The 26,056-nt window shown below is 39.1% G+C and overlaps 1 protein-coding gene across 8 annotated transcripts in view; it reads left to right on the top strand.

The window, feature by feature from the left end:
• Nucleotides 1–21,825, top strand: part of SH3YL1 (SH3 and SYLF domain containing 1) — a 47,419-nt gene extending 25,594 nt beyond the window's left edge. For 5 of the 8 annotated variants that reach the window (XM_053588162.1, XM_053588158.1, XM_053588160.1 and 2 more), the window contains 6 exons: nucleotides 6,392–6,504; nucleotides 7,385–7,513; nucleotides 10,043–10,208; nucleotides 10,758–10,836; nucleotides 16,888–16,944; nucleotides 21,603–21,825. In XM_053588162.1, coding sequence (XP_053444137.1) covers nucleotides 6,392–6,504; nucleotides 7,385–7,513; nucleotides 10,043–10,208; nucleotides 10,758–10,836; nucleotides 16,888–16,944; nucleotides 21,603–21,793 — 735 coding nt within the window. In that variant the 3' untranslated portion in view covers nucleotides 21,794–21,825. Of the gene's footprint in view, nucleotides 1–6,391; nucleotides 6,505–7,384; nucleotides 7,514–10,042; nucleotides 10,209–10,757; nucleotides 10,837–16,887; nucleotides 16,945–18,734; nucleotides 18,873–21,602 lie in introns of all 8 variants that reach the window. The other 3 variants (XM_053588161.1, XM_053588163.1, XR_008379528.1) reach the window with 2 other exon arrangements.
• The last annotated feature ends 4,231 nt before the right edge of the window (nucleotides 21,826–26,056 follow it).

Raw genomic sequence — 26,056 nt, 5'->3', positions numbered from 1 at the left:
CATGTAAACATGAAAGAGGTAAAGTCTCCATCTTTCTTTAAGGCTGCATAGTATTCCATGGTATACATATACCACAATTTATTAATCCATTCGTGGATCGATGGGCACTTGGGCTTTTTCCATGACTTAGCTATTATGAATTGGGCTGCAATAAACATTCTGGTACAAATATCTTTGTTATGTTGTGATTTTTGGTCTTCTGGGTATATGCCCAGCAGAGGAATTACAGGATTGAATGGCAGATCTATTTTTAGATCTCTGAGTGTTCTCCATATATCTTTCCAAAAGGAATGTATTAATTTGCATTCCCACCAGCAGTGCAGAAGTGTTCCCTTTTCTCCGCATCCACGCCAACATCTCTGGTCTTGAGATTTTGTGATATAGGCTAGTCTCATTGGAGTTAGATGATATCTCAAAGTAGTTTTGATTTGCATTTCTCTGATGATTAAAGATGATGAGCATTTTTTCATATGTCTGAAGGCCGTGCGCCTGTCTTCTTCAGAGAAGTTTCTCTTCAAATCCCTTGCCCAGCCTGCGATGGGATCCCTTGTTTTTTTCTTGCTGATGCGTTTGAGTTCTCTGTGGATTCTGGTTATTAAACCTTTGTCAGAGATATACCCTGCAAATATCTTCTCCCATTCTGAGGGCTGTCTGCTTGCTCTGCTTACTGTGTTCTTAGCTGTGCAGAAGCTTTTTAGTTTGATCAAGTCCCAGTAGTGTATTTTTGAAGCTGCTTCAATTGCCCGGGGGGTTCTCCTCATGAAATACTCACCCAGACCAATTTCTTCAAGGGTTTTCCCTGCATTCTCCTCTAGTATTTTTATAGTTTCATGTCTTAAGTTTAAATCTTTAATCCAATGAGAGTCTATCTTAGTTAATGGTGAAAGGTGTGGGTCCAATTTCAGTCTTCTGCAGGTTGCCAGCCAGTTCACCCAGCACCATTTGTTAAATAGGGAATCTTTTCCCCACTGAATGTTTTTAATTGGCTTGTCAAAAATCAAATAGCGGTAAGTAGCTGGATTCATCTCTTGGTTCTCTATTCTGTTCCAGATATCTACTTCTCTGTTTTGTGCCAATACCATGCTGTTTTGATCACTATCGATTTGTAGTAAAGTCTGAGGTCTGGTAGTGTGATTCCTCCTGTTTTGTTTTTATTTCTGAGTAATGTCTTGGCTATTCGAGGTTTTTTCTGATTCCATATAAAACGAAGTAAAGTTTTTTCAAGATCTTTAAAATATGACAGTGGAGCTTTAATAGGGAGTGCGTTGAAATTATATATTGCTTTGGGTACTATGGACATTTTGATAATGTTGATTCTTCCTAGCCATGAGCATGGTATGTTTTTCCATTTGTTAACATTTTCAGCTATTTCTTTTCTTAGAGTTTCATAGTTCTCTTTATAGAGATCTTTCACGTCTTTTGTTAGGTAAATTCCCAAATATTTCATCTTCTTTGGCACTACTGTGAATGGGATAGAGTCCTTAACTGCTTTTTCAATTTGACTGTTGTTGGTGTATATAAAGGCTACCGATTTATGAATGTTGATTTTGTAACCTGAGACGCTGCTGTATTCCTTGATCACTTCTAGGAGTTTTGTAGTAGAGTCCCTAGTGTTTTCCAGATACACAATCATATCATCTGCGAAGAGCGAGAGTTTGATCTCTTCTGACCCTATATGGATACCCTTGATCGCCTTTTCTTCCCTAATTGCGGTGGCTAAAACTTCCATTACAATGTTGAAAAGCAATGGAGACAATGGGCAGCCTTGTCTGGTTCCTGATCTGAGTGGAAATGATTCCAATTTAACTCCATTCAATATGATATTGGCTGTGGGTTTGCTGTAGATAGCCTCTATCAGTTTAAGAAAAGTCCCTTCTAGACCAATTTTCTTGAGTGTTCTGATCATGAAGGGATGCTGGATATTATCAAAAGCTTTTTCTGCATCAATTGAGAGAATCATGTGGTCTTTGTTTTTTAATTTGTTTATGTGCTGAATTACATTTATAGATTTACGTATATTGAACCAGCCTTGAGACCCTGGAATAAAACCAACTTGGTCATGATGTATAATTTGTTTGATGTGTTGCTGGATTCTGTTTGTTAGGATCTTGTTGAATATTTTTGCATCTATATTCATTAGTGATATTGGTCTATAATTTTCTTTTCTTGTTGGGTCTTTTCCTGGTTTGGGGATCAGGGTGATGTTTGCTTCATAGAACGTGTTGGGTAGTCTTCCTTCTTTTTCTACATTTTGGAACAGGTTGAGTAATATAGGTACTAATTCCTCTTTAAAGGTTTGGTAGAATTCTGACGTGAAACCATCTGGTCCTGGGCTTTTCTTTTTAGGGAGGTTTTGTATAGTTGATGCTATTTCTGAACTTGATATGGGTCTGTTCAACATTTCCACTTGATTCTGGTTAAGTCTTGGAAGGTGGCATGCTTCCAAGTATCGGTCTATTTCCTTCAGATTTTCATATTTCTGAGAATAAAGTTTCTTGTAATATTCATTAAGGATTTTTTGGATTTCTGATGAGTCTGTGGTTATTTCGTCTTTGTTGTTTCTGATTGATGATATTAGAGATTTTACTCTTTTTTTCCTGATTAGGTTGGCCAGAGGTTTATCTATTTTATTGACCTTTTCAAAAAACCAGCTTTTTGATTTATTGATCTGTTGTATTATTCTTTTGTTTTCAATTTCATTTAATTCTGCTCTAATTTTGGTTATTTCTTTTCTTCTACTGGGTTTGGGGTTGGAATGTTCTTCCTTTTCCAGTTGCGTGAGATGTCCCATTAAGTTGTTAACTTCCTCTCTTTCCGTTCTCTTGAGGAAGGGTTGCAGTGCTATAAATTTCCCTCTTAGAACTGCCTTTGCAGTGTCCCAGAGGTTCTGATAGTTTGTGTCTTCATTGTCGTTTTTTCCAAAAAATTGGTGATTTCTTTCTTAATCTCATCTCTGACCCAGCTATCATTCAGCATAAGGTTATTTAACTTCCATGTTTTTGTATGGGTATGCAGATTCCTGTTGTTACTCAATTCAAGTTTTATTCCATGATGGTCCGAGAAGATGCATGGAATAATTTCTATTCCTTTAAATTTACTGAGGTTAGACTTGTGACCTAAAATGTGATCAATTTTGGAGTAAGTTCCGTGGGCTGATGAGAAGTATGTGTATTCAGTTTTGTTGGGATGAAATGTTCTGTAGATGTCTGCTAAATCTAAATATTGGATGGTTAGGTTTAAATCTAAGATTTCTTTGCTCAGCTTCTTTCTGGAGGATCGATCCAACACTGCCAAGGGAGTGTTGAAATCTCCAACGATTATGGAGCTGGAGGAAATCAAATTACTCATGTCTGTTAGAGTTTCTCTTATAAATTGAGGTGCATTCTGGTTGGGTGCATAGATATTAATAATTGAGATCTCGTCATATTGAGTATTACCCTTAACAAATATGAAGTGACCATTCTTGTCCTTCCTTACTTTTGATGGTTTAAAGCCTAGTGTATCTGCAAATAAAATTGCAACACCTGCTTTTTTCTGATTACCATTTGCCTGAAATATGGATGACCATCCTTTCACCCTGAGTCTGTATTTGTCTTTTAAGTTGAGATGTGACTCTTGTATGCAACAAATATCTGGCTTGAGTTTTTGTATCCAGTCAGCTAACCTATGCCTCTTTAGAGGACAGTTTAAGCCATTCACATTGATGGAGAGTATTGATAAGTCTGGTGGAATTTTGGGTATCGAGTTTTTCAAAGGTCCAGTGGACATTTTTAATCCTTTCGCCAGTGTGGAAGTTGGAGTTTGATCCGAAGTTTCTGAGTGAGTTTACTTTTGTGGTATAGGATTGGGTTGGTCATTGTGGAGGATAGGTCTGAGAACATCCTGAAGAGCTGGTTTACTTATGGCAAATTTTTTCAACATATGAATGTCATTGAAGTATTTAATTTCTCCATCATAGATGAAACTCAGTTTAGCTAGATACAAGATCCTGGGTTGAAAGTTTTTTTGCTTTAGGAGATTAAAAGTTGATGACCAGCCTCTTCTTGCTTGAAAAGTTTCAGCAGAGAGATCTGCAGTTATTCTAATATTCTTACCTTTGTACGTTATAGTTTTCTTTCGCCGGGCTGCTTTGAGAATCTTCTCTTTCATGTTAACTTTAGTGAAGCTAATTATGATATGTCTGGGAGATGGCTTATTGGGGTTGAATCGTGCTGGGGTTCTGAAGCTGTCTGCTATCTAAATTTCAGATTCTCTAGGCATGTCTGGAAAATTTTCTTTCATAATTTCATGTAGAAGGGCCTCTGTGCCCTTGGCAGCCACTTCATCGTTCTCCGAAATTCCTATAACCCTTATGTTGTTTTTTTTCGAATTATCTGAGAGTTCTCTGAGTGAGTGATCCGTTTTTGCTCTCCATTTCTCTTCCTCTTTGAGAAATTGGGAGCGTTCGAAGACTTTATCTTCAATGTCAGAAATCCTTTCTTCTGCTTGCTCCATTCTGTTACTGAGGGATTCTACTGTATTTTTCATATCTTTGAGGGCTGTAAGTTCTTGTTTCAGTGTGTCTAAGTCTTTGGTGGTTTTGTCTTTAAATTCGTTAAATTCTTGAGACAATTTTTGAATTTCTCCTCGAATTTGTAATTCCATTTTATTAATCTTGTCTGCAAACCAAATTCTGAATTCGACTTCTGACATCTCAGCCAGTTGTTTATGAATGGGATCTTCAATCACATCTGCCGTATCTTTTCTTGGGGGGGTTGATTTATTCTGGTTATTCATGTTACCAGAGTTTTTCCGCTGATTCTGCCCCATGGTTTACTCCCTTTGGTTTTTCCCCTGGGGTTTTATCGAGGGCCCGTACAGTGTTGTGGCCTGAGAAACTGGGGCCCTGTCTGGTGTGGTGGAGCAAAGTGGTTCTGTCTTGTTTTCAGCTGGTTTCTGTTCGATCCTATTGCAACTTCTACTCTGGCTTGAAGTCTCAGCTTTTGTTTGCGTCCTTGTGATCACAACTTGCCTCAGCGGTGTTGATGTGCGTTCTTCAGCCTTCTCTCTTGGTGAGGCTCAAGTCCACCAGGATACTTACTAAATTCCTGTCCCTTAACTCTCCTTCTGCTGAACCTGTGAACTGTTTCGGTGTTCTTGGACTTGGCACTCAGTTGAACTGCCTTGGGAAGAGCTTGAGCAGGAGTGTGGAGAACTTTGGGCATTGTTTGGGGCCCCAGACTGAGCCACTGAGTTGGGTGCAGAAAGCCATTGTCTAAGGTACCTTTTAAATGTAAGTTTGACCTCTGCGTGTTTGGTTGAGATATGGTGAGTGTGCCAGGCTTTGCAGATGATTGCAGCCTCACAAATGCGGTAACTGTTGATATTCCCATTTCACTTGGGCAGCTTAGTGATTTGCCCCAGGTCACCCAGCATGCAGGAGGCAGCTGTGGAGTGCACCTGAGCCCACTCAGGAGTGCCCTGAGTGTTGGAGCTGCACGTGACACCTGTGGCCGAGCCTCACAGTCACTGCACAAAGGAGGTCCTAGTGTGCAGGTGTTCAATGTGGCATGATGGGAGATCCAGAGTCCAGTTGAAGTTACCCAAGCCACACAGTTACCAGAGGAAGAGTGGGAGTGGGCCCTGGGCCTGCACCCCAAGGGCAGCCTCCCATTCAGTGAGTCCTGCTGGTTTCCCATTCCGGCTTTGGGGTGCACTACAGTAGCAGTGAACTGAGAAACAAATGTTTTCTTCATGTAGACATATCTCAAGCATACAGCCAAATCTCATCCTAGTTTTTGGTTTACTTAGAGAAAAAAATTAAGTCATGATAGTGGGTATTAAATAATGGAAACCTATTTGCCATCTGAGATAGTTAACTTCTGTGACCTATGGTGAAGTGCCCATGTGCGGCTTCCAGGTAGCAGGAACAGTGCCCCACCAGGATGTGAGTGCAGGAGTCCCTTGAGACCTTTGCCCCAGATGTCCCCAGTTCTGTGTTCTTGGGGTCTGGCTCATGTGGCATGTTTGGCGTGAGGAGATCAGAGAGCATGTTTGCTCTTCCCCACACACCTAGTTGTCAGCTCTGCCAGTTGCCCAACCTCACCAACCCCAAAGACTCAGAATCAACACCATCATTGCCAGGTGCTGGGATAACTAAGGAAGAGAATGCAGGTAAACATCACAGTATACACTTGGTGCATAGCATATGGTCACTGAGGGTTTGCTATTACCTGGGGCAATATTGGCTTCCAACCTCATCACTCCAAATAAAAATATGGCTCCTCCTTGCTCTTTCTCTGTCTATATTGAAATTCAGCTATATTGCATATAGTATATTTGAGTTTTAGCATATAATTTAAGCTTCATTTAGTCTTAACTGTTTTTAAATAAGTGGGTTTCTGCATTTTAGGTATCGGATTTAGTAATAATTCTGAATTACGACAGAGCTGTAGAAGCTTTTGCAAAGGGTGGTAATCTGACACTCGGCGGGAACCTCACGGTGGCTGTCGGGCCTGTGGGAAGGTGAGCCACACGAAGCACTTTCTGAATAGACGTTAGATAGCAAAGGGTTAAAAACTGTACTTTTTTGCAAGAAAAAGAAACTTGAATTAAAATGAACAAATTTATGATATATAGCTCCCCCAGAGCACTCAACCTCGACACAAACAGGAGATTCACAAAAGTCAGCCAGTATGATAAACTGGGAAATCTAGAGCCAGAACATACAAAAAGAAAAGAAATATTGTGGAAACACGGGGATCTTGTCTACCTGACTGAACATACAATTCACCTTCAGCTTTGAGGGAGCCAGGCAGGTCAGGTTTTATCAACTGATACAGGACAGCTTTGATCAGAAAAGAAAAAGCTTTCTCTCAAACTAAACCATGAAAAGTTTGAAATAGGTGTGTGTTGTCTGAGCAAAGTACTTACAGTATGTTTTCTTTTTTTAGTATTAATGAAATTCTACCCTTGAGTTAACTAAGCAATGTGGAAATATTTTATACTACTATTATAGAAATTATACAGTAAAACCTCAAAAGGTTTATAGGTTTTGTGAAAATACACAATGTAAAAGAATCCAATTCTTTAGCACTCTTGAAATGTGTCTCCCTGTTTTAGAAGAGGAAGATCCAATTGGCAAACACCAGCTTTTCACATCCTTCTTTTTCTTTTTCACGTTTACACACTTTGTACTCTTCTGCAGTACTATGTTATCACATATTTCTATGATAATTTTGTATAACATCTTCTTTCCTACGACCTATCTTCTAGGCCATGTTAAAACATCTATCTTAAGCCAATAGGAAGTCAAATCTATAAAAACAAAGTAATTACAGAACAAGGTATTTCTTTAGGGTCCAAGTCCCTCATAATTCTGTGACACAGAGTCTTCTTGTCCCAGGAACTTAGAAGGGAATGTTGCCCTGAGGAGCTCAGCTGCCGTCTTCACGTACTGCAAGTCCAGGGGTCTCTTTGCTGGTGTGTCTCTGGAGGGCAGCTGTCTGATCGAAAGGAAAGAGACTAATCGAAAGTAAGTTTATGCCAAAGTCTATGAAAAGAAACTGCAATGAGAAAATAGTATTTCAAAAATAGATAAAATTTAGAGTACATTCATATATTTTTAGTACAATGTGTGACTAAAATTTTAAAATTCAAGACAGAAGTAATATAAACTTACAGAAAATATAGAAAACAAAAAAATGTAGAAAAAGAAAAAGAATTCTATCTCATTAAAAGTAACACTATTTCCATTTTGCTATAGGGCCTTCCAATATTTTCCTAAACATAATGTTTCTTTGTTTGGACACACGCGAGGTGTCCCAAAGGTCACCATTCATAGGGAAAATGGGAAATCGTAGCTAAGTGTAACTTTATTTACAAAATATTCATTGTAAGATTTTATAAAATATTTACAAAATATTCTTTACATGTTGTCCACCTTTTTGTAATATGTTGTAATGAATACAGTATCTTGTAAATAAAAGTACATTTAGCTAAAATTTCCCATTTTTCCTATGTGTGGTGACCTTTGGGACACTGTATAATTGTCATCATAATATATATTAAATTGTAAATACTTTCTCCCACTTAGCATTATAAGATCATAAGCATAAGCTAGTAATACTTTATTAGTAGGATGCATCGTATTAAGTATATTTTTTAAAAAATTATGGAGGGCATATCAGTTGCTACTTGTGGGGCACCCAAAATATTCCTCAGTGTGAGAAGTGTGTCTGTTATTACGCTCCGCTTTTGTCTGTCCTCTATATCAAACAAGTTTTTTTTCTGTTTTTGTTGTTTTGTTTTGATACAGTCTCAAGCTGTCACCCTGAGTAGAGTGTCATGGTATCACAGCTCACAGCAACCTCAAACTCTTAAGCTTAAGCGATTCTCTTGCCTCAATCTCCCAAGTAGCTGGGACTACAGGTGCCCGTCACAATGCCCGGCTATTTTTTGGTTGCAGTTGTCATTGTTGATTTTAGCTGGCCCGGGCCGGATTTGAACTCGCCAGCCTCGGTGTATGTGGCCAGTGCCCTACCCACTGAGCTCCAGGTGCCGCCCATAAATACAAGTTTTGATTAAAAATATAGTTTGATTTTTAAAAAGAGGATTTGAAAGTATCCTGAGAAGTGAAGGGAAGTTTTTACTGTAAACGGACATCTGGCTAATTTTTTCCAAATACGCTCTGGCAAATTGCCTGTGCAATGTGTGTGAAGGCTCAGAAAGAGACCCTCCCAGACTGACAGAAGGGCCAGGCAGAGTCCTACTGATCAAGCCTGACCAGCGACAACAGACAGACCACAAGAGGCGACAATTGATAGGAAGTTCACCATGCCAGTTGACTCAAGAATTCAGTAGTACATTTGATAACATTAAATACACAGACCATTAAGTTCGTGAACTCATCCTAGAACTCACTGCAAAGCATCTCCATGGTCATCAGATGACCAAGGGGAGCACTTTGTGGGTGATGTAGTGACATTCACTACTGAGGGATGGAGCACTTTTTCTAGGATGAGTTCACAAACTTAATAGTCCAAACTTGTATGAACCACAAAAAGTAGAAAGGAGAAGAAATATGGAAAAATGAAGGTTTGCAGAACTCCTCATCTTATAAAAGCAAGAACAATGTTTTTACTCCTGGTTTTATTAATTTGAGAAATACAGCAAGAATGCTTTTAAAAACTTAAGGTTCTAGGCTTTGGAAGACTTTCCCACTAAAGTTCAACTAAATCCTCGATAAAATAAAACAAATATACAGTTTAATAAATTGCAGGGCTTTGGAACATGTAAGGCAAATCCTAATTTAATTTTTATAAAACTAAACTTTTTTTTTAATTACAAAGCCATATATACAGATACTTTTTTTTTTTTTGCAGTTTTTGGCTGGGGCCGGGTTTGAACCCATCACCTCTGGTACATGGGGCCGGCGCCCTACTCCTTTGAGCCACAGATGCTGCCCAGATACTATTTTTTATTTTTTTTTTTTAAACAGAGTCTCACTCTGTCAGTCCAGCTAGAGTGCAGTGGTACAGTCATAGCTCACTGCAGCCTCAAGCTCTTGGAGATCCTCCTGCCTCAGCCTCCCATGTAGCTGGGGCTATAGATGCCACCACCATGCCCAGCTAGTTTTTCTGTTTGTAGTAGAGACCAGGTCTCCCTCATGCTCAGGCTGATCTGGAACTCTTGGCCTCAAGGAATCCTCCCACCTCAGCCTCCCAGAGTGCTAGGATACCATTTTTATAAGAAATTTAAAAAGTAAAAACTCATAAAATGTATGTGCTTGTATGTGTATTTCTGTGTCTACATATAAATTTGTGTATATATGTATAAGTTTTCACACGCACGTGTGGATGTGCTTTTTATGTTAATAGAGAAAGGACACGGATCAGAATGGCTACAGTAGACCTTGGGAATAAACATCAGAGCTAAACATGGGCTGCAACCTACGGTCAGCGTGAATGGTGGCCCATGCAGAGCCCTGACATGAGTGTGTTGTATTTGACTCTAGAAAAGTCTGTGTCTATTGAAGAAATGTTTTCAATTCTGTGTTTATTAGATTTTATTGCCAAGATATTCGAGCTTATGATATTTTATTTGGAGATATACCGCCACCTGCTCAAGCAGAAGATCTCTATGAAATTCTCTATTCCTTTACTGAAAAGTATGAAAATGAAGGACAACGAATCAACGCCAGGCAAGCAGCACGTGAGCAGCAGCGCAAGGTCCGGTCTGGGCACCTCTTGGCAGCTGAAACTGCTCCCTGTTACTCTGCCCGTTACTCTCACTTACATGGCTTTCTTGTGAAAATGCCACATACCTTGACATTTCATATGCACAAATTTCGAGGAAAAACATGGCTCGTTTTCCATGATTGAACTTTGTGACATTAATTAACACCAGCAGCAGCTGCTAACACTGAGGGCCTGTGCCTCTCTGCAGCCTCACAGCCCTTCCAGAGTCAGCTTGACCCGACTCAGAATGAAGGCTGAGGCAGAGTTTCGCTTGTCGCTGCCTCTCTCACTCCACACTGAGCTGTCACCCATCTTCGCACCTGCAGCTCCTCCAAACCCTGCCCCAGTTGTCAGAGGGGCCTGGGTGAGGGAAGAGCCTCCTGGGTCCATCTTAGTCTTGCCATCTGCTTCAGGGGACCTCACAAATAAGTGCAAATGATAAAATCTGTCACATAAACTCATTAGAAGGAAAATGTGTTACATGTGTCTAAGTAAAAACAAGGTTTTAGAGTTATGTGCATTTATTTTTGTTCCTCCCAGGCTAAAGAATTACCCCCAAAACCAGGGTTGAGACCACAACAGCCATCGGCACCTGTCCACCTGACTTCTGGCTCTCAAAGTAAGCACTGTTGTTGCAATTCAAATACAATTGTAATTAATTATTAAATATTGTTAAGAAATCAACATACATCATTAAACTTTAGAGTCCATAGAAGGACTACTAGATATTTAAGAGAATAAGGGAATGAATGCTCAGCCTCTTCGAAACACCTAAGATAAATCCTCGTTGGTATAGTTTGTGAAAATTCTTGTTCTCATTCTTCACAGAGATTTATCTTAAAAGTTTTTCTCATATTTTCTTCTCATTTCTTCCAAAGATTGTTATCCTTCTGATTTGAAATGTGAACAAAATAAGCTTGTTTTCTTGATTACTCATCAATTTACAATTCTGAATATTGAGTTTTACCATATATTCCTGAGTTCAGAATTTCATAAAGTTGTTTTAAAACTAGATGAAATTTATAAAACACCTAATTGTAGTCTTTACTTATTCATTTTTATGATAATTACTCATTCTCAGAATTCTGTTTTTCTTATTTCAAAGTTACCAGTAAATAGAAACACACTAACCTGATCTTCCATTTCCTGATCCACTGTTACAAAGGGCCTGTGCTGTGGAGAGGAGGTGACTCTAACAGAGGTCTTGCATTTAATAACTTTCAATATAGGAGGAGGGAGAGTCCATGGGGGAAAATAACTGCTGTCAGCAGGAGCAGCGTTAGGTCAGTTTGGGAGGGGAAGAACACACCCTGACATCCTGCAGAAGGCAGCTCATCCTCAGCCCTCTCCTTTGATTTTTAGCCCAGCCCTTGTATCCACTTTTGGCTATGCCTTGTCTAAATTTACCCATCTCAGAAATGACTGATTCTTCCTTGTCACCACCGCCTCCCAAGACTCAGTCTCCTGTTTTCGTGGGGTGCAGCGTTCACTCCCACTACTCATGTCCTGAGACTTGTTGCTCACACTCTTTTGTTTCTAGTGAGTGAGGAGATGTGAGCATGAAACCTGTTTTCCAAGATCTGAGTGATTATATGAAATTAACCCATGTGTAGGTTTTAAATGTTGCTTAAATTTCCTCACAAAGAGATTAGATATCTGCAGTATGTATGTATAAAAATCCTAGTCTGTTCGTTATTGATTCCTTCTCATTGTGTGTTAAAACCCTACTGTGCACCACACCTCAGGAATTTCTTTCACTTAACTTGAGAAACCCTGAAATTGGGCCCCTCCTAAGCATGCACCAAAACCATCTGTCCTGCCCTGCCAGCCCCAGGTCTGCCATCTGCCAGCCCCTGATGGATGTGCCCTGCGGCTGTGCACATCATGACCACGTCCTTGCCAGTTCTGTGTAGAACAGGGTTCAGACCAGTGCCTGGTCCAGTCCTGCGCAGGCCACTCACCGACTTCTCCCTGCATGGTCCCTTTTCTCTGCTTGTTGAGAGCTCCCTGTTGGCGTTACTCATTTGCACACCATCTTTTCTCATGCAACATATCATTTCAGGTTTGAACACCAGTTTTTAATTCAATAAAAAGAAAATTTTAAACTAGTATCTATTTTTAACCCTTTATTTTAAATTTGACCTCTTTCAAAGTTCTTTATTAAAAAAACTAAATATTTTTAATTTCTCACATATATATGATTTTATATAAATGTACATGTGGTTCATATAAATGCAGATTTAAAATGGGTTTTTAAATCCAGTATTTTTTTTTCCTTTCCTCTTTTGATTTGCTACCCTCTCCCCATTTCTCCTATATTTTAACTCACAAAACACTCTTTCCCACCCTCATTCAAGGAAACCCATATTCACAATGTGAAATATGGACTTTGACACAGCGTCCATTCTTGTACAACCCCATATACAGACACATCTACAGACTAATAATACACATGGGCAGAATATTTTTATTTTGCCACACATAAATGCTATCATATTATGCATGCTATATTATATCTTGTTTGTATTTATTTATTTGCCTATTGGTTTGTTTTGCTCACTAACACCTCATGGAAACCCCTAAGTCAACTAGTAGAGCTCTAATTAATCCTTTGTAACCCTATTCCATGGTACTCATGTACATGTTCATTCGTTCGTTCAACAACTCTCCTACCGATGGTATTTGTTTCACCTTTTTTCCATGTGAAATTGTGCCATAATTAATATCCTTCTAAATTACTGTCTCTACATACTGGCACTTTTAGTTTTTTGAGATAATTGCCAGGACTGGACATGATAGATCAAAGGATAGATTTTTAAAGTTTTAACAAATTTAGTTAAGTACTTTTCAAAAGTTTTTACTGCAGTGGAATCTCATTTTTCATGCCCCACCACAACAGTCACCTCCCCACCACACACACCATGTGAGTTCCCACCATAAACATCCCTCCTCCCACCGCACACACTCTCCTACTGTGACACATTTCAGGACATTCCTCAACATGCACCTTCCTTACTGCTGTTAGTGTTGAAACATTTGGAAGTGTTTGTGAGTCAAAGCTGGTTATATTTCCTTGATAACTGGATTGTGTTTATCCCTGAATTTTTATTTTGTTTACATTTCCTAGAGAATTTAAAAATCTCTGCATATAATTTCTGGAGTTTTGGATTTAATCTAACCCGTCTCTTCATTTCATTGGTCCTTTTTTTTCTATTGGCATATTTGTTGCTTTCTCAATTTATGGAAATGCTCTCTATGTTAAGGTTTTGTCATTTGAGTTGCAATATTCTTCTGCATTTAGCATTTGTCTTTTGAATTTGTCTTCATAATTTGCCATAGGAAAGTTTTAATTTTAATGTAAAAATATACCTATCACCTAGTTTTTGTAGATTTGGATTTTTAAGGCGTGGTTAAGGTCTTCACACTTTCTATACAAGGTTGTATTCATGGTCCCGTAGATTTTCTTGTGATAGTTTTACTTTCATAGTTACTGGACACTTATTCTTCACACACTTTAAGATCATTTTACTACTTTTTTCCTTCTCCCCAAAATGCAATTTTAGTTAAAATAATATTTTGTACATATATTCAATTTATAATTTCTGAATTTAATTATAATATAACTTGTATAAATTAATTTGATATGAATATAATCTTTCCATTTTATGCTTTCCATTTCAATTTTAGTTAAAATAATATGTATGCATATTCAATCTATAATTTTTGAATGTGAATTATAATGTTACATGTATATATTAATTAATTTGATTGAAAAATAATCTTTCTGGGCGGCGCCTGTGGCTCAGTCGGTAGGGCGCCGGCCCCATATACCGAGGGTGGCGGGTTCAGACCCGGCCCCGGACAAACTGCAACAAAAAACTGGCCGGGTGTTGTGGTGGGCGCCTGTAGTCCCAGCTACTTGGGAGGCTGAGGCAAGAGAATCGCTTAAGCCCAGGAGTTGGAGGTTGCTGTGCGCTGTGTGAGGCCACGGCACTCTACTGAGGGCCATAAGGTGAGACTGTCTCTACAAAAAAAAAAAAAGAAAAGAAAAATAATCTTTCCATTTTATGCTTTCCATTTGTTGAGATATTATTTAATTCAATAAGATTTCATAATTTCTGTGCCTTTCTTGTTAAATTTATCCCTAAGTATTTTGCTGTGGTAAGTGAAATACACTTTCCCATCTCTGTTTCAGAGTGCTTATTCTCATAGTTTAGGAAATCTTAATTTGTACATATCTGGCCATTCACCCAAAAATATCTCCAGTCAGTTTTTAAAAATAGGTTTTCTTAGGATGTTTGGGTCTTCTTTCCTGCTCCATATCATTTCCATATCCTTATACTCACTCACTTGATAGGCTGCTGGCCTTTACAATGGCAGACGCCTCTCCCCACAGGAGCACAGAGGTTGCCAAAAAGGACACAGAGGCAGGTAGCTCAGGTAATTTAACAGCCATAGGATCCAGGTCTCCAGCTCCCAGTTCTTAAAGCCATCACAGCTGAGAACATGACTTGGTAGGCTGTCCTCTTCATTACATTTTCACAATCTGTTTTCTATACTTAAAGAATAAAAGCAAACCCTAAACTATGTTGATTCCTGCTATACTACTTAATTCCAAAGTGCAAGAACAATGACCAAGCTTGAAATACAGATATTGATTTTGACGTAGTTAGTGTATGGTTCTCAGGAGAGCCGAATCCCTTCACAAATCAGGTGATTTCTGTTTCTTTGGTTCCAAAAACATTAAAGAAGAACCTAATGGAATTGTCATCTAAATTTATATTATTTTAAAAAAATCACACTATTATCAAAACAAAAAGTTATGCCAGTAATTTTCTTTGTCTGTTTTCTACTTCTATCACTGAATACCACAGACTGGGTAATTTAAAAAGATAAGAGATTTATTTGGCTTGCATTTCTACAGACAAGACAATCCACGATTGAGGGGCCACACCTGGGGAGGGCGTCAGTGAATCGCAGCAGACAGAAGGCACCACATGGCCATGAGCACACCTCACAGTGTGAGACAGGGAGGGTGTCGGACCCAACTCACCCTTTATCCAGGACCCACATCCACAAAAACTAGCCCAAGCCCTGGGGGTCAACCCTCACTGACTAATCCTACCTCTCAACTCTGTTATAATGGCAATAAATTTCAATGTGAGTTTTGGAGGGGACATTTAAACCATAGCAATAATTTTTATTATCTTATATAATTTTATATATATACATATATATATACAGTTTATTTTGTTCTTTATTATGTTGTTTTGCAAATATATCTATATAAAAGAATCTGGTTACACTGATATAAAATGCCTCCTTCTCCCCTTCTCTAGTTGTTTATAAGAGTCAGATTTCTTAGCACCTATATCTATAATATTATATTAAAATAGAATTAGATGTTCAGCATATGTCATTCTAGCAATAAGAAACCTGAACTAATTTTTGAAAGCCTCATCCATCTATTGAGATGCATTTCAAATAAAACTTTACTTTTATGTTTAGTAAGCTAAAAAATTCACAATATTTTAAAATTTTTGATCATTTGTCTGCTAATGATTATAATAACTCAGTCTGTGAAAAATTATTTAGTAAAGCCTTGTACTTACATAAATAAAACTTAAAAATTATATATAAATTTTTATTGTAGAAAAATGTGTGTGTGTATATATATATATATAAAATAATTGGGCCAGGTGTGGTGGTTCACACCTGAAATCCCAGCACTCTGGGAGGCTGAGGTGGGTGAATTGTTTGAGGCCAGGAGTCTGAGACCAGCCTGAGCAAGAGCAAGACCCCATCTCTACAAAAAAATAGAAAAACTAACCAGGTGTAGTGTCAGGCACCTGTAGTCTCAGCTACTTGGGAAGCTAAGGCAAGAGGGTTGTGTGAGCCCAGGAGTTTGAGGCTGGTATGAGCTGTGATGACACCAGTACACTCTAGCCTGGGTGACAGAATGAGACTCTGTCTCAAAAAAAAATAATAATAGTGATACATTACTATAAGATCTTTTGAATAAAGGGAATGAAAGTATGATTTGAAAGTTAAAAATAAGTACTACATAATGTCTGAATATTAAACTGCTTGTTGATTTTCTTCAATGAATTATAGTAAGTTTGAAATCACTGTACTATTTGGATTCTTTTATCAAAAAAATAAAAAAAAAGAAATACAATTGTTTAATTTAAATAACTCTTATGTGAACTATATTAAAAAGTATTCTTGCAACAATTTAAGCTTACATTAAATAATTTTAGGTGTCAATTTGAAATACACAGCAAGAAGAGTATCTCCTATGTAAAAATTATCTTAGGAGTTATACAGGAAATAAGAACATAATCATTGTTTTGGGGGCCACAGGCTTTGTTATTGAGGTATTTCTGATGGCTTTTGGAAAGGGATGTTGTCATGCTTTCCATACATGTGCTTGAAAGGCTGCGAGTTGGTTAAGTTCCAGTATTTCATGTCACACAGATATCGGGTAATTTTCTCTTGTACTTGGTGCATTTTGCGGGTCTATCCAGACATACCTCTTGATTTAAAGCATGATTAAATAATGATAATCCTGTCAACTATAGTGATTTAAAATATTTGCTTAGCAAGGGCAGGTGTATTTTAATAATATATATTAATTTTTCTAATTCTAGCCCCCCCCCTTTCTTTGCAGGTGACAGAAATGAGTATAAGCTCTATCCTGAACTTCCTAGCTATCATGAGAGAGTTGGTAAATAAAGAAAATCTATATTTTAAAAGTGATTCATATCCACCTAATAATCACAAACTTTTTAATAAATAGAACAGATTGGGTGAATCTCTCAGCACTACTTTGATCTAAAGCATAGCCACATTTTTTTGACAAGTATTTATTTTTAAAATGCTATGCTTCTGTTCTCTTATTTGCTTTTAATTTCAGATAACCATGTTGTTAGAAGGCTTGAGGGTCATGGCTGACCCAGTAGGGCCCTGAGCTGGGGCTGTGCTGCTCTGGCAGCCTGGCCTTGTCCCAGGAGCACAGGATTATTTGAAGACTAGTTGTTCAGAAGCTTCTGGGATGTGTAATGGAATGTTAGTTTGTTCATTTTGAATTACAGTTTAATCCTTATTGCATTTTCTTTGCTTTTAGCCCCATAAACTTTTTATTTTTTAAGAAATTTTATTTTCCGGGCGGCGCCTGTGGCTCGGTGAGTAGGGCGCCGGCCCCATGTGCTGAGGGTGGCGGGTTCAAACCCAGCCCCGGCCAAACTGCAACAAAAAAATAGGCGGGTGCTGTGGCGGGCACCTGTAGTCCCAGCTACTCGGGAGGCTGAGGCAAGAGAATCGCTTAAGCCCAGGAGCTGGAGGTTGCTGTGAGCTGTGTGATGCCACGGCACTCTACCGAGGGCCATAAAGTGAGACTCTGTCTCTATAAAAAAAAAAAAAAAAAGAAATTTTATTTTCCAAATTCACATGTTTTGCTATTGTGAGGAATTACTTCACAATAAAACTTGCTAAGATCTATAATGAAAATAGTCCTTCAACCTGTCTTAAATATTGTCTAGAAATTGTCCTTGAAAGAATTAAGCAATTATTTACAAATGTGAATTAGACATAAATTGAGGGCAAAGGTTAAACAGGGGGGCTGCCTTGTGCTTCCAGGGAGCTGTGTGGAGTCTCTGGACAAGATCCACTCAGTGCCTGCCGCACACCCACCTAGCTGTGACACCACAGAGGCCTCTTCTATAAGTTGCCTCTGACCCCTGTGGTGGGGACTGGCCTCGCTGGGTAGCCTTGCTAGGTGGCTTCCTGCTCATTTATCAGTGACACACTCCTGAGGGGATATGGCCCTCAAAGTTATGGATCCCCAATATGTGGGCTGGGAAAACATAGGTGCCAGAATTAGGTCAACCCCCACCCACCACTACAGTGCATCTGGCAGCCCCACCAAGGCTGAAATTTTCCTCCTGAAATGTTCCTGGGGCTGGAGTTGGCTGCACACGGGTTACACTGTGGGTTACATTGTGCAGGCTCTGTGAGAAAGTGGACTGGGAGTAAAACTCCTTGCTCACTAGGAGCCTGAGGCAGCAGCAGCTGCCAGATGCTGATCGTAATCTCACTGTGCTTCCTGATTTGAGTTAAACTTGAATATTATAATGGAATGGCCAATTGCCTCAAAAATCCTTCAGATATTTTAAAGCACAGGGATAGAAAATTTAAAGGCATATGTCAGTCAGCAGGAAAGGCACATGAAAGCACACAATGTTTTAGCACCTCAACTGGGCCTGGAGGCGGGGTTGTGGGGGGGCGGTTGTTTCCCAGAAGTGGGGGGGGGGGGTGGTTCCTAGAAGAGGACATAGCTCTTTGGCTCACTTACTTTTTTTTTAAGTATTCTTTTATGGGCATTAAACTTATTATGGAAATTTTCTCTAATACTTACCTTAAAGAGGGACATTAAGTCCTTTGGAGCTCTTTGGCATGGTGCTGACCATCCTGGGTGCCGTCTGGCTCACCCTAGTGGCTTCACCCCTCTGATTTCAGGTGGGGGAATTCTCCATGACAGCCAAACCCCAGACTCCCCTGTGCTCCTCCCAGGAGGTGGAGTGGCTCATCTGACTAGTTAGCTGCTGAGGAGCTTGGCACAAGGATCCTCCACCTCAGCCCCAGGAAAAGAGGAAGGTCCGGTGTGCCTGGCAGCCCTTGCCCTGCCGCCTTGCCACCCTCCTGGCCTCAGCCCTGTTTCATCTGGAACCTGCAGCTCAAAGGACATTAAGCTGCAGTGCATGTGAGAGGGCAGGGATTCATCCTCTCTCTTTTTTTAGTTCAGAATATGTCTTCCTCTAATTATTCATCATGCAATATATTTCTAAAACAAGTAAAGACAAATTGAATTACCAGAGATTTCCAGGATCAGCTGCATCAGATGTCTGCATCATCTGTACAATCTGGATAACATGGTGATGCAGGAAAATACACTAATCTACCTTGAAAACTCCTCGTGAAGGGGAGTGCTCTGATAAATCTAAGTGTAGTCTCTTAGATTTGACTCATTCTCTCAAAGTCAGAGACAAGACTGACGCTCAAACATGACGCTCATGAACAATGCCAGCACTGACTGAGGACAGGCTCTCTGCATTCACATCTCTCCCCCTCCACTGTGAGCACTGCAACCTTGGACCAATTCCTGGAAGGGTCTGAGGCTTGGATGCGTGGGAGCCCAGGACCTGTGCCACATTGGTTGCCACTGTTCTTGCTGTGATCAGCTGGTGTATACAGAGCGCCAGGGGCTGCGTGTGTTGGGGCCGAGGGCTGCCCCAACACAGGGGCAGAGCCTTCCCAGAGGCACCAGCCTTGTCACCTGCTGCTTCCTGCTGTCCTGCTGTCCTGCAGCAGGTCTGCAGACCAGAGCTCCCACAGGGCCTGCATCCAAAGGTCCTAAATATAATTATTAAGGACATTTTCAGGGCCAATTTTCTTTTTTAGCATTAGCTTAAGTTCCTTTGATCTGATGATGAGGAAGCATGATACAAGTGTTTGCTGAACACTGCTCATCGCAGCGTCAGCCGCCCTTCACAGTGTGTATGTAGGAAGGACTGCTTACTCATATGTTAGCAGTTCAAAAAAAATTTTTGTGACATTCTTTTAACCTTTATTGCTTAACATTGATAGACAAATGGTAAATATAATATAAAATATAAAAAATGGAGAAATTCTTTGTTTCATAGGAAAAACTCATTATACTGGTAATATCTCTGATGTAATTATGTTGGTTATTATCAGGAGTATTTATTTAGTACTCAGAGAACCAGATGTAGCACCATCTTGTGTGAGCTACCAATTCAGTGTTTTCAGTTGAAGTGGTTTAATTAAAGTATTGACTAAATTTATTTCTTACTGACAGCCCAAGTTCAGTTTTATTACTTTTATAGTGAGTGTTATAGGTTCAAAATGGAGCTGGTACTAGAGTTTGATTGTTGATGCTTTCTGTATGTCTAGACTTAGATGCATTTAATATCTAATTGCCTGATTTATGCAAAAAAATTATATGACTCACAGAAGACTTAGACTCCATGTAGTTAAGTGCACAGAAAGTGTTCATTTCTTTATATTTTTATGATGTTACACAGTTTGTGATATTTATGTCTTTTATTTATGTTAAACACTCAGTTCTCAAACTATTTCCTTCTGAATACCACACATTAGATCACAGGCTGTGCTAACACGTGTGTTAAACGTATGTAGAAATGCTTCTCCATGTTGTTCATTTCAGTCTCGTCTCTGACATTGCGAGAATGAGTCAAATAAGCACAGAAATTAAGCTAGGGAGAAATAATGTCTGCTGACAAAATAACAAGATATACCTGAGCTGGAAGCCCCCAGAGTAGTGAGCAGAGCAAGGATTCTGAGTTGAATCTTTTATGACACAATCACAAGCACAGACTTCAGTTTTTCTCCAGTGTCTATAAATCATGGAAGATGTCACAACTGTCTCAGTCCATCTGGGCTGCTATAACCAAGCACCATAGACTGGAAGGCTTATACACAATAGAAATTTATTTCTCACAGTTTTGCAGGCCGGAAGTCTGAGATGTGTGGGATTCACTGTTGCAGGCTCAGCTTCTCTGCCCAGATGCTATCCTCTGTCATGTCCTCCCAGGGAGAAAAGGCCAGGGAGCCTCAGCCATTGACGCAGGGAGCCCCCTTCCCACACTGCTACCACAGGGCACTGGGGGGCAACAAACATTCAGACCATAGCAATAACTATTCTACTAAAATGGAAAAAAATATGGATAAATACTAGTATCTTATAGATTCTTCAAAATTTGAAAACTATGACCATAAACATTTGCTGAATATACAAGTATATATTACAATAATGTGAAAGTCTAACTTAGGTGGGTTTGGGAGATGTTATTGCCAAATGTTTGCACTTTCCAAAGGAGAAAAATGTAAGTTTAATAATGTTATGAAAATTGGCTTAGTGCCTGTAGCACAGTGGTTACGGCACCAGCCACATACAACAAGGCTGGCAGGTTCAAGCCGGGCCCAGGCCAACTGAACAACAATGACAACTGCAACAAAAAAGAGCCAGGCATTGTGGTGAGCATCTGTAGTCCCAGCTACCTGGGAGGCTGAAGCAAGAGAATGGCTTGAGCCCATGAGTTGGAGGTTGCTGTGAGCTTTGATGCCATGGCACTCTACCAAGGACAACATAGTGAGACTCTGTCTCAAAAAAAAAAATAATAATAATAATGTTAAGAAAATTATACAGATGTGTGGTGGGTTCTGCTGGCTCCCAGGGCATCAGCAGGTCAAATGCTAAGTGGTTGATTTTTATCTTATCTACACACTCCCAATTTCTCCCCTAAAAATTGTGACTAATTTGTATTTTTTTCATTGTTGTTTTAGGCAATTCAAATCTGCCGATAGAAGTGACAGCGCTCTATTCGTTTGAAGCACAGCAGCCAGGGGATTTGAATTTTCAAGCTGGAGATAGAATCATAGTTATATCAAAAACCGATTCACATTTTGATTGGTGGGAAGGAAAGCTTCGAGGTCGAACTGGCATTTTTCCAGCCAATTATGTAACCATGAATTAAAGTTCATGCCACTTTCTTCTTTAAGAATTACACACACAAAAAAAAATTCTACACTGACAGGATTTACTATCCAGCTAAGCAATGTTTAATATAAGTTTAAAAACACTTGTGTTCTGCAAACTTTCAATCCAGTATGTAAAAGATTTTGTTTTTCTGTATATAAGCTATAGCTTTCTTAATAAATACTTTTTACTTGTTTTTATCAGGTAGTTAATAGTAAATATCCTACAGTTTATGTGGTCATAGTACTTTTGTGTTCTTTTTTTTCAAACATCACTAAAATTTGAGCTAGCTATGGGCATGGTAACTATGTTAATTTGAGAATCTTGGGGATTGAGCCATGAATGTCAAGTTATACTTTTCTATTTATAAAGTGACTACAAAAAAAGAAATCAGCTTAAAGTATTAAGTTATACATAGAGTTGAAGGAATTAACTAGAATATGAATCTTTAAATATTATCTTTATACCTTCAAAAATTGTATATATTCATTTGAATTACAAAGAAATCCAACCACTATGCATTAAAAGAGATGGCATTTATTAACTCTTCTTTATGGGCCTATGTTGGTACATTTCTTGCAGTAGAATCAACTTATGGTGATGTGGTTGAAGTTGTCCCTAAATAAATTTTTAATATACTTGCTAAGTTAATATCTTGATTTCATTTTTCTTATTTTCTTTTTGTTAGACAGACAGAGGCACTGTGGCTCATTTCCAGGTTAAAACTGCCTCCACGCTGGGCCGCCCCTTTGCTGTACCTCTCCCACACATCCAGCTGAGCACTTGGACACATCTCAGCCCTGACTTGCTCACACCTGTACTTCTGCTTTCCTCCCCAGGTCTGTGCCTCCCGCAGCATACAAAAACTCTGCTCATATTCTCCTCAGGACCCAGGATAACTTAGGGGCCACCCTTGGCCCTTATTTCTGCCCTATACACTGTATCAAACCTACCAGCAATTTCTGTTGTCTTCAAAATCCTTACCTGATCCAGCCACTTGCCCTGCCTCTGTCACCTACCCTGCGGGGGCCTCTGTGCACTCAGCTCTGGCTCCCGTGTGGCCTCGAGAATAGCTGTTTCCTGTTCCTCCTCCTCATTCCGCCATTCATTCTTCAGAGCCTTATAGTAGGTACACACACATGTGTGAGCCTTTTTTAATTATCCAGTTCTTAAGACATGGAGAAAGGAGAATAAAAGCCCATAACTACCCATCAAGAACTAAAGCACACTATGTCCTTCCAGACCTTTCCAACTACCTCCTAACTCAAAGGTAATCATCATCCTGAATTTGCTGAATGTGTGCACCCCTAAGTACTCTGTAATATTGTCTTGCATGCTGTTTTTAAGCTCTGTGTTTCTGCTTAGTCTTGCATGCTTTTAAACTACAATCGTGAAGAAGACCCCAAAAGCAATCACAGCAACAACAAAAATAAATAAATGAGACATCAAATTAAGAAGCTTCTGCACAGCCAAGGACATGATCAAACGAGCAAATAGACAACCCACAGAACAGGAGAAAATATTCACATGCTATACATATGATAAAGGACTGAAAACAGAATCTAAAAAGAACTCAAGCAAATCAGCAAGAACCAACTAAACAACCCCATCAATAAAGTAGGCAAAAAAGGGTGCCCGTAGCTCAGTGATTAGGGTGCTGGCCACATGCACTGGGGCTTGTGGGTTCAAACCCAGCCCAGTCCTGCTAATCAAAAAAAAAAAAAAAAAAAAACAGGCACTGTGGCAGGTGCCTGTAGTGCCAGCTACTAGGGAGGCTGAGGCAAGAGAATCGACCCCAAGAATTTGAAGTTGCTGTGAGCTATGATGCTACAGCACTCTACAGAGGGTAACAAAGTGAGACTGTCTGAATTTAAAAAGTGGGCAAAAAACATGAACAGAACCTTTTCAAATGAAGATACAAATGGCCAACAAACTCATGAAAAAATATTCAACATCTCTAATCACTAGGGAAATGCAAATCAAAACCACAATGACCTATCACCTAATTCCTATGAGAATGGCTCATTAAAAGGTACCAAAACAACAGATGCTGATGTGTGTAGAGGTAAGAATTCTTATATATTGTTGGTGGGACTGCAAACTAGTGCAACATCTATGGAAGTTGTATGGCAACACCTTAAAGAACTAAGTAGACCTCACTTAATTCAGTGATCCCACTGATAGGTATATACCCAAAGGAAAAAATATTTTTAAAAAGAACATGTGCACTCATGTTTATAGCAGCACAATTCACAATTGCAAAGACATGACAACAACCCAAGTGCCTACCAATACGTGAATGGATTCCTAGAATGTGCGTACTATGGAGCATTACCCAGCTATAAAATATGGTGATCTAGTACCATTTGTGATATCCTGGAGGGAACTGGAAACCATTCTTCTAAGTGAAATATCACAAGAAGGGAGGAAAAAACACAATTATTCAATACTACACTGGAACTAATCAACATTTAAGTGTGTGAATGGAAATAAATCTCGATGAAAATCAAGCTGGGGCTTTGGGGGGGAGAAGGAAGTGGGTAAATTCATACCTGTTGGGTACAGTGTGCACTATCTGCGTGAAGGGCACACTTATGTGTGTAACTATGACTCAATCTGTACAAAAAGTATATGAACAAAATGTGCACCCCATAATATTCTGAAATTAAAAAATAACATATAGCTTGAGAGTCTCAAAAAAAAATCACTTACACAATTTAACCTTCTAGACTATAAAAGTATAAAAGTGAATTCATTCATTTGCAATGGAGTTATCATAAGCAAGATATGCTTTATACATTCAAGGAATTAAAAGAAAAAATGGAGAATGTTAGCAGAAAGTTTATACTGTAAGAGAAAACTAAATGGAAAATTGGGAACTGAATAAAGTAAACCAAAGGGACAATCCAAAATTGGATTGAATTTAATAGTAATATAGACATAGCAAAAGAAAATCATTGAATTGGAGACTGGTCAGAAACATATATTCAGACTGAGGCATAGAGAGCTGGGAGGATTATAAGTACAGGAAAGACCAAGTACACCTGGGGCCAGGTGGAAAGGGTTAGCAGACGAATAACTAAATTTCCATTCAAAACAGGGCGAAAATCTGGCAGAAACAGTATATCAGGCAAGAATGACAATATTCCAAAACTTTAAGAAGACATAGAACTACAGATTTAGGAACTAGTATGAACTCCAAGCATAATAAACACAAAGCCATCTGTACAAAGAAAGCCATGCATACAAACATTATAAAATAGCTAGATATCACAAAGAAAAAATTAAAAAGTAGAAGAACTTTACAACTCAATAACAAAATGCACAACCACCCAGCTGAAAAACTGACAAAAGATTTCATAAATTTCCCCCAATGAAAATATATGGATGACAAATAAGGACAGGAAAAATGTTTAGTATCTTTACCACTGAAGGAGGACAAGTGGGAACTGAGACGGAGGTACTGCTACACAACCTCTGGAATGGTTAGAATTAAGACAACTGGCAGTGCCAAGTGTTAGAGAGGGTGTGGAAGAATTGGAATTGTCATGCAGTACTGCTGGGAATGCAAAATTGCATAGCAACTTTGGAAAACAATGTGACAGAGTAACTCCATATGAACTTAAACATACCTTTACCACATAGCCCAGAGATTTCATTCCTGGGCCTTTATCCAGGAGAAGCAACAATATATGTTCACATCAAGTCTTGTAAGATGTCCACAGTGGATTTGTTCATAATAGCTACAAACTTAAATATTTCGTTACCATGAAATACTACCCATCAATAGGAAGGAATGGATCACTGATATGTACAACGGCACAGGTGTATCTAAGAAGTATTTTGCTTAGTGTCAGAAGCAGACACAAAGGACTGGCCACTATGTGAATCCACCTCCATGAAATTCTTCAAAAGGCAAAATGTAATAATAGATCAGTATTTGTCAGGTACCAAGGGTGAGGGGAGGAGCTTGACTGCCAAGATTGACAAGGCAACTTCTTATCATGATGTTAATTTTAAGGAATTTAAAATGACATAATAATAGGGCTGGGTGTGGGGGCTCCTGCCTGTAATCCTAGCACTCTGGGAGGCTGAGATGGAGGTAGAAGTTCAAGACTGGCTGAGCAAGAGCAAGACGAATAACTAAATTTCCATTCAAAACAGGGCGAAAATCTGGCAGAAACAGTATATCAGGCAAGAATGAGAATATTCACCTGTACTAGAATATCCATCTGTACTAAAAAAAAAAAGAAAGAAAGAA

Source organism: Nycticebus coucang, chromosome 4 (genome assembly GCF_027406575.1).
Source record: "Nycticebus coucang isolate mNycCou1 chromosome 4, mNycCou1.pri, whole genome shotgun sequence".
Classification (NCBI taxonomy): Eukaryota; Metazoa; Chordata; class Mammalia; order Primates; family Lorisidae; genus Nycticebus; species Nycticebus coucang.
Note: the sequence above shows the minus strand (reverse complement) of the source record. Positions and strands in the feature narration are given on the sequence as shown.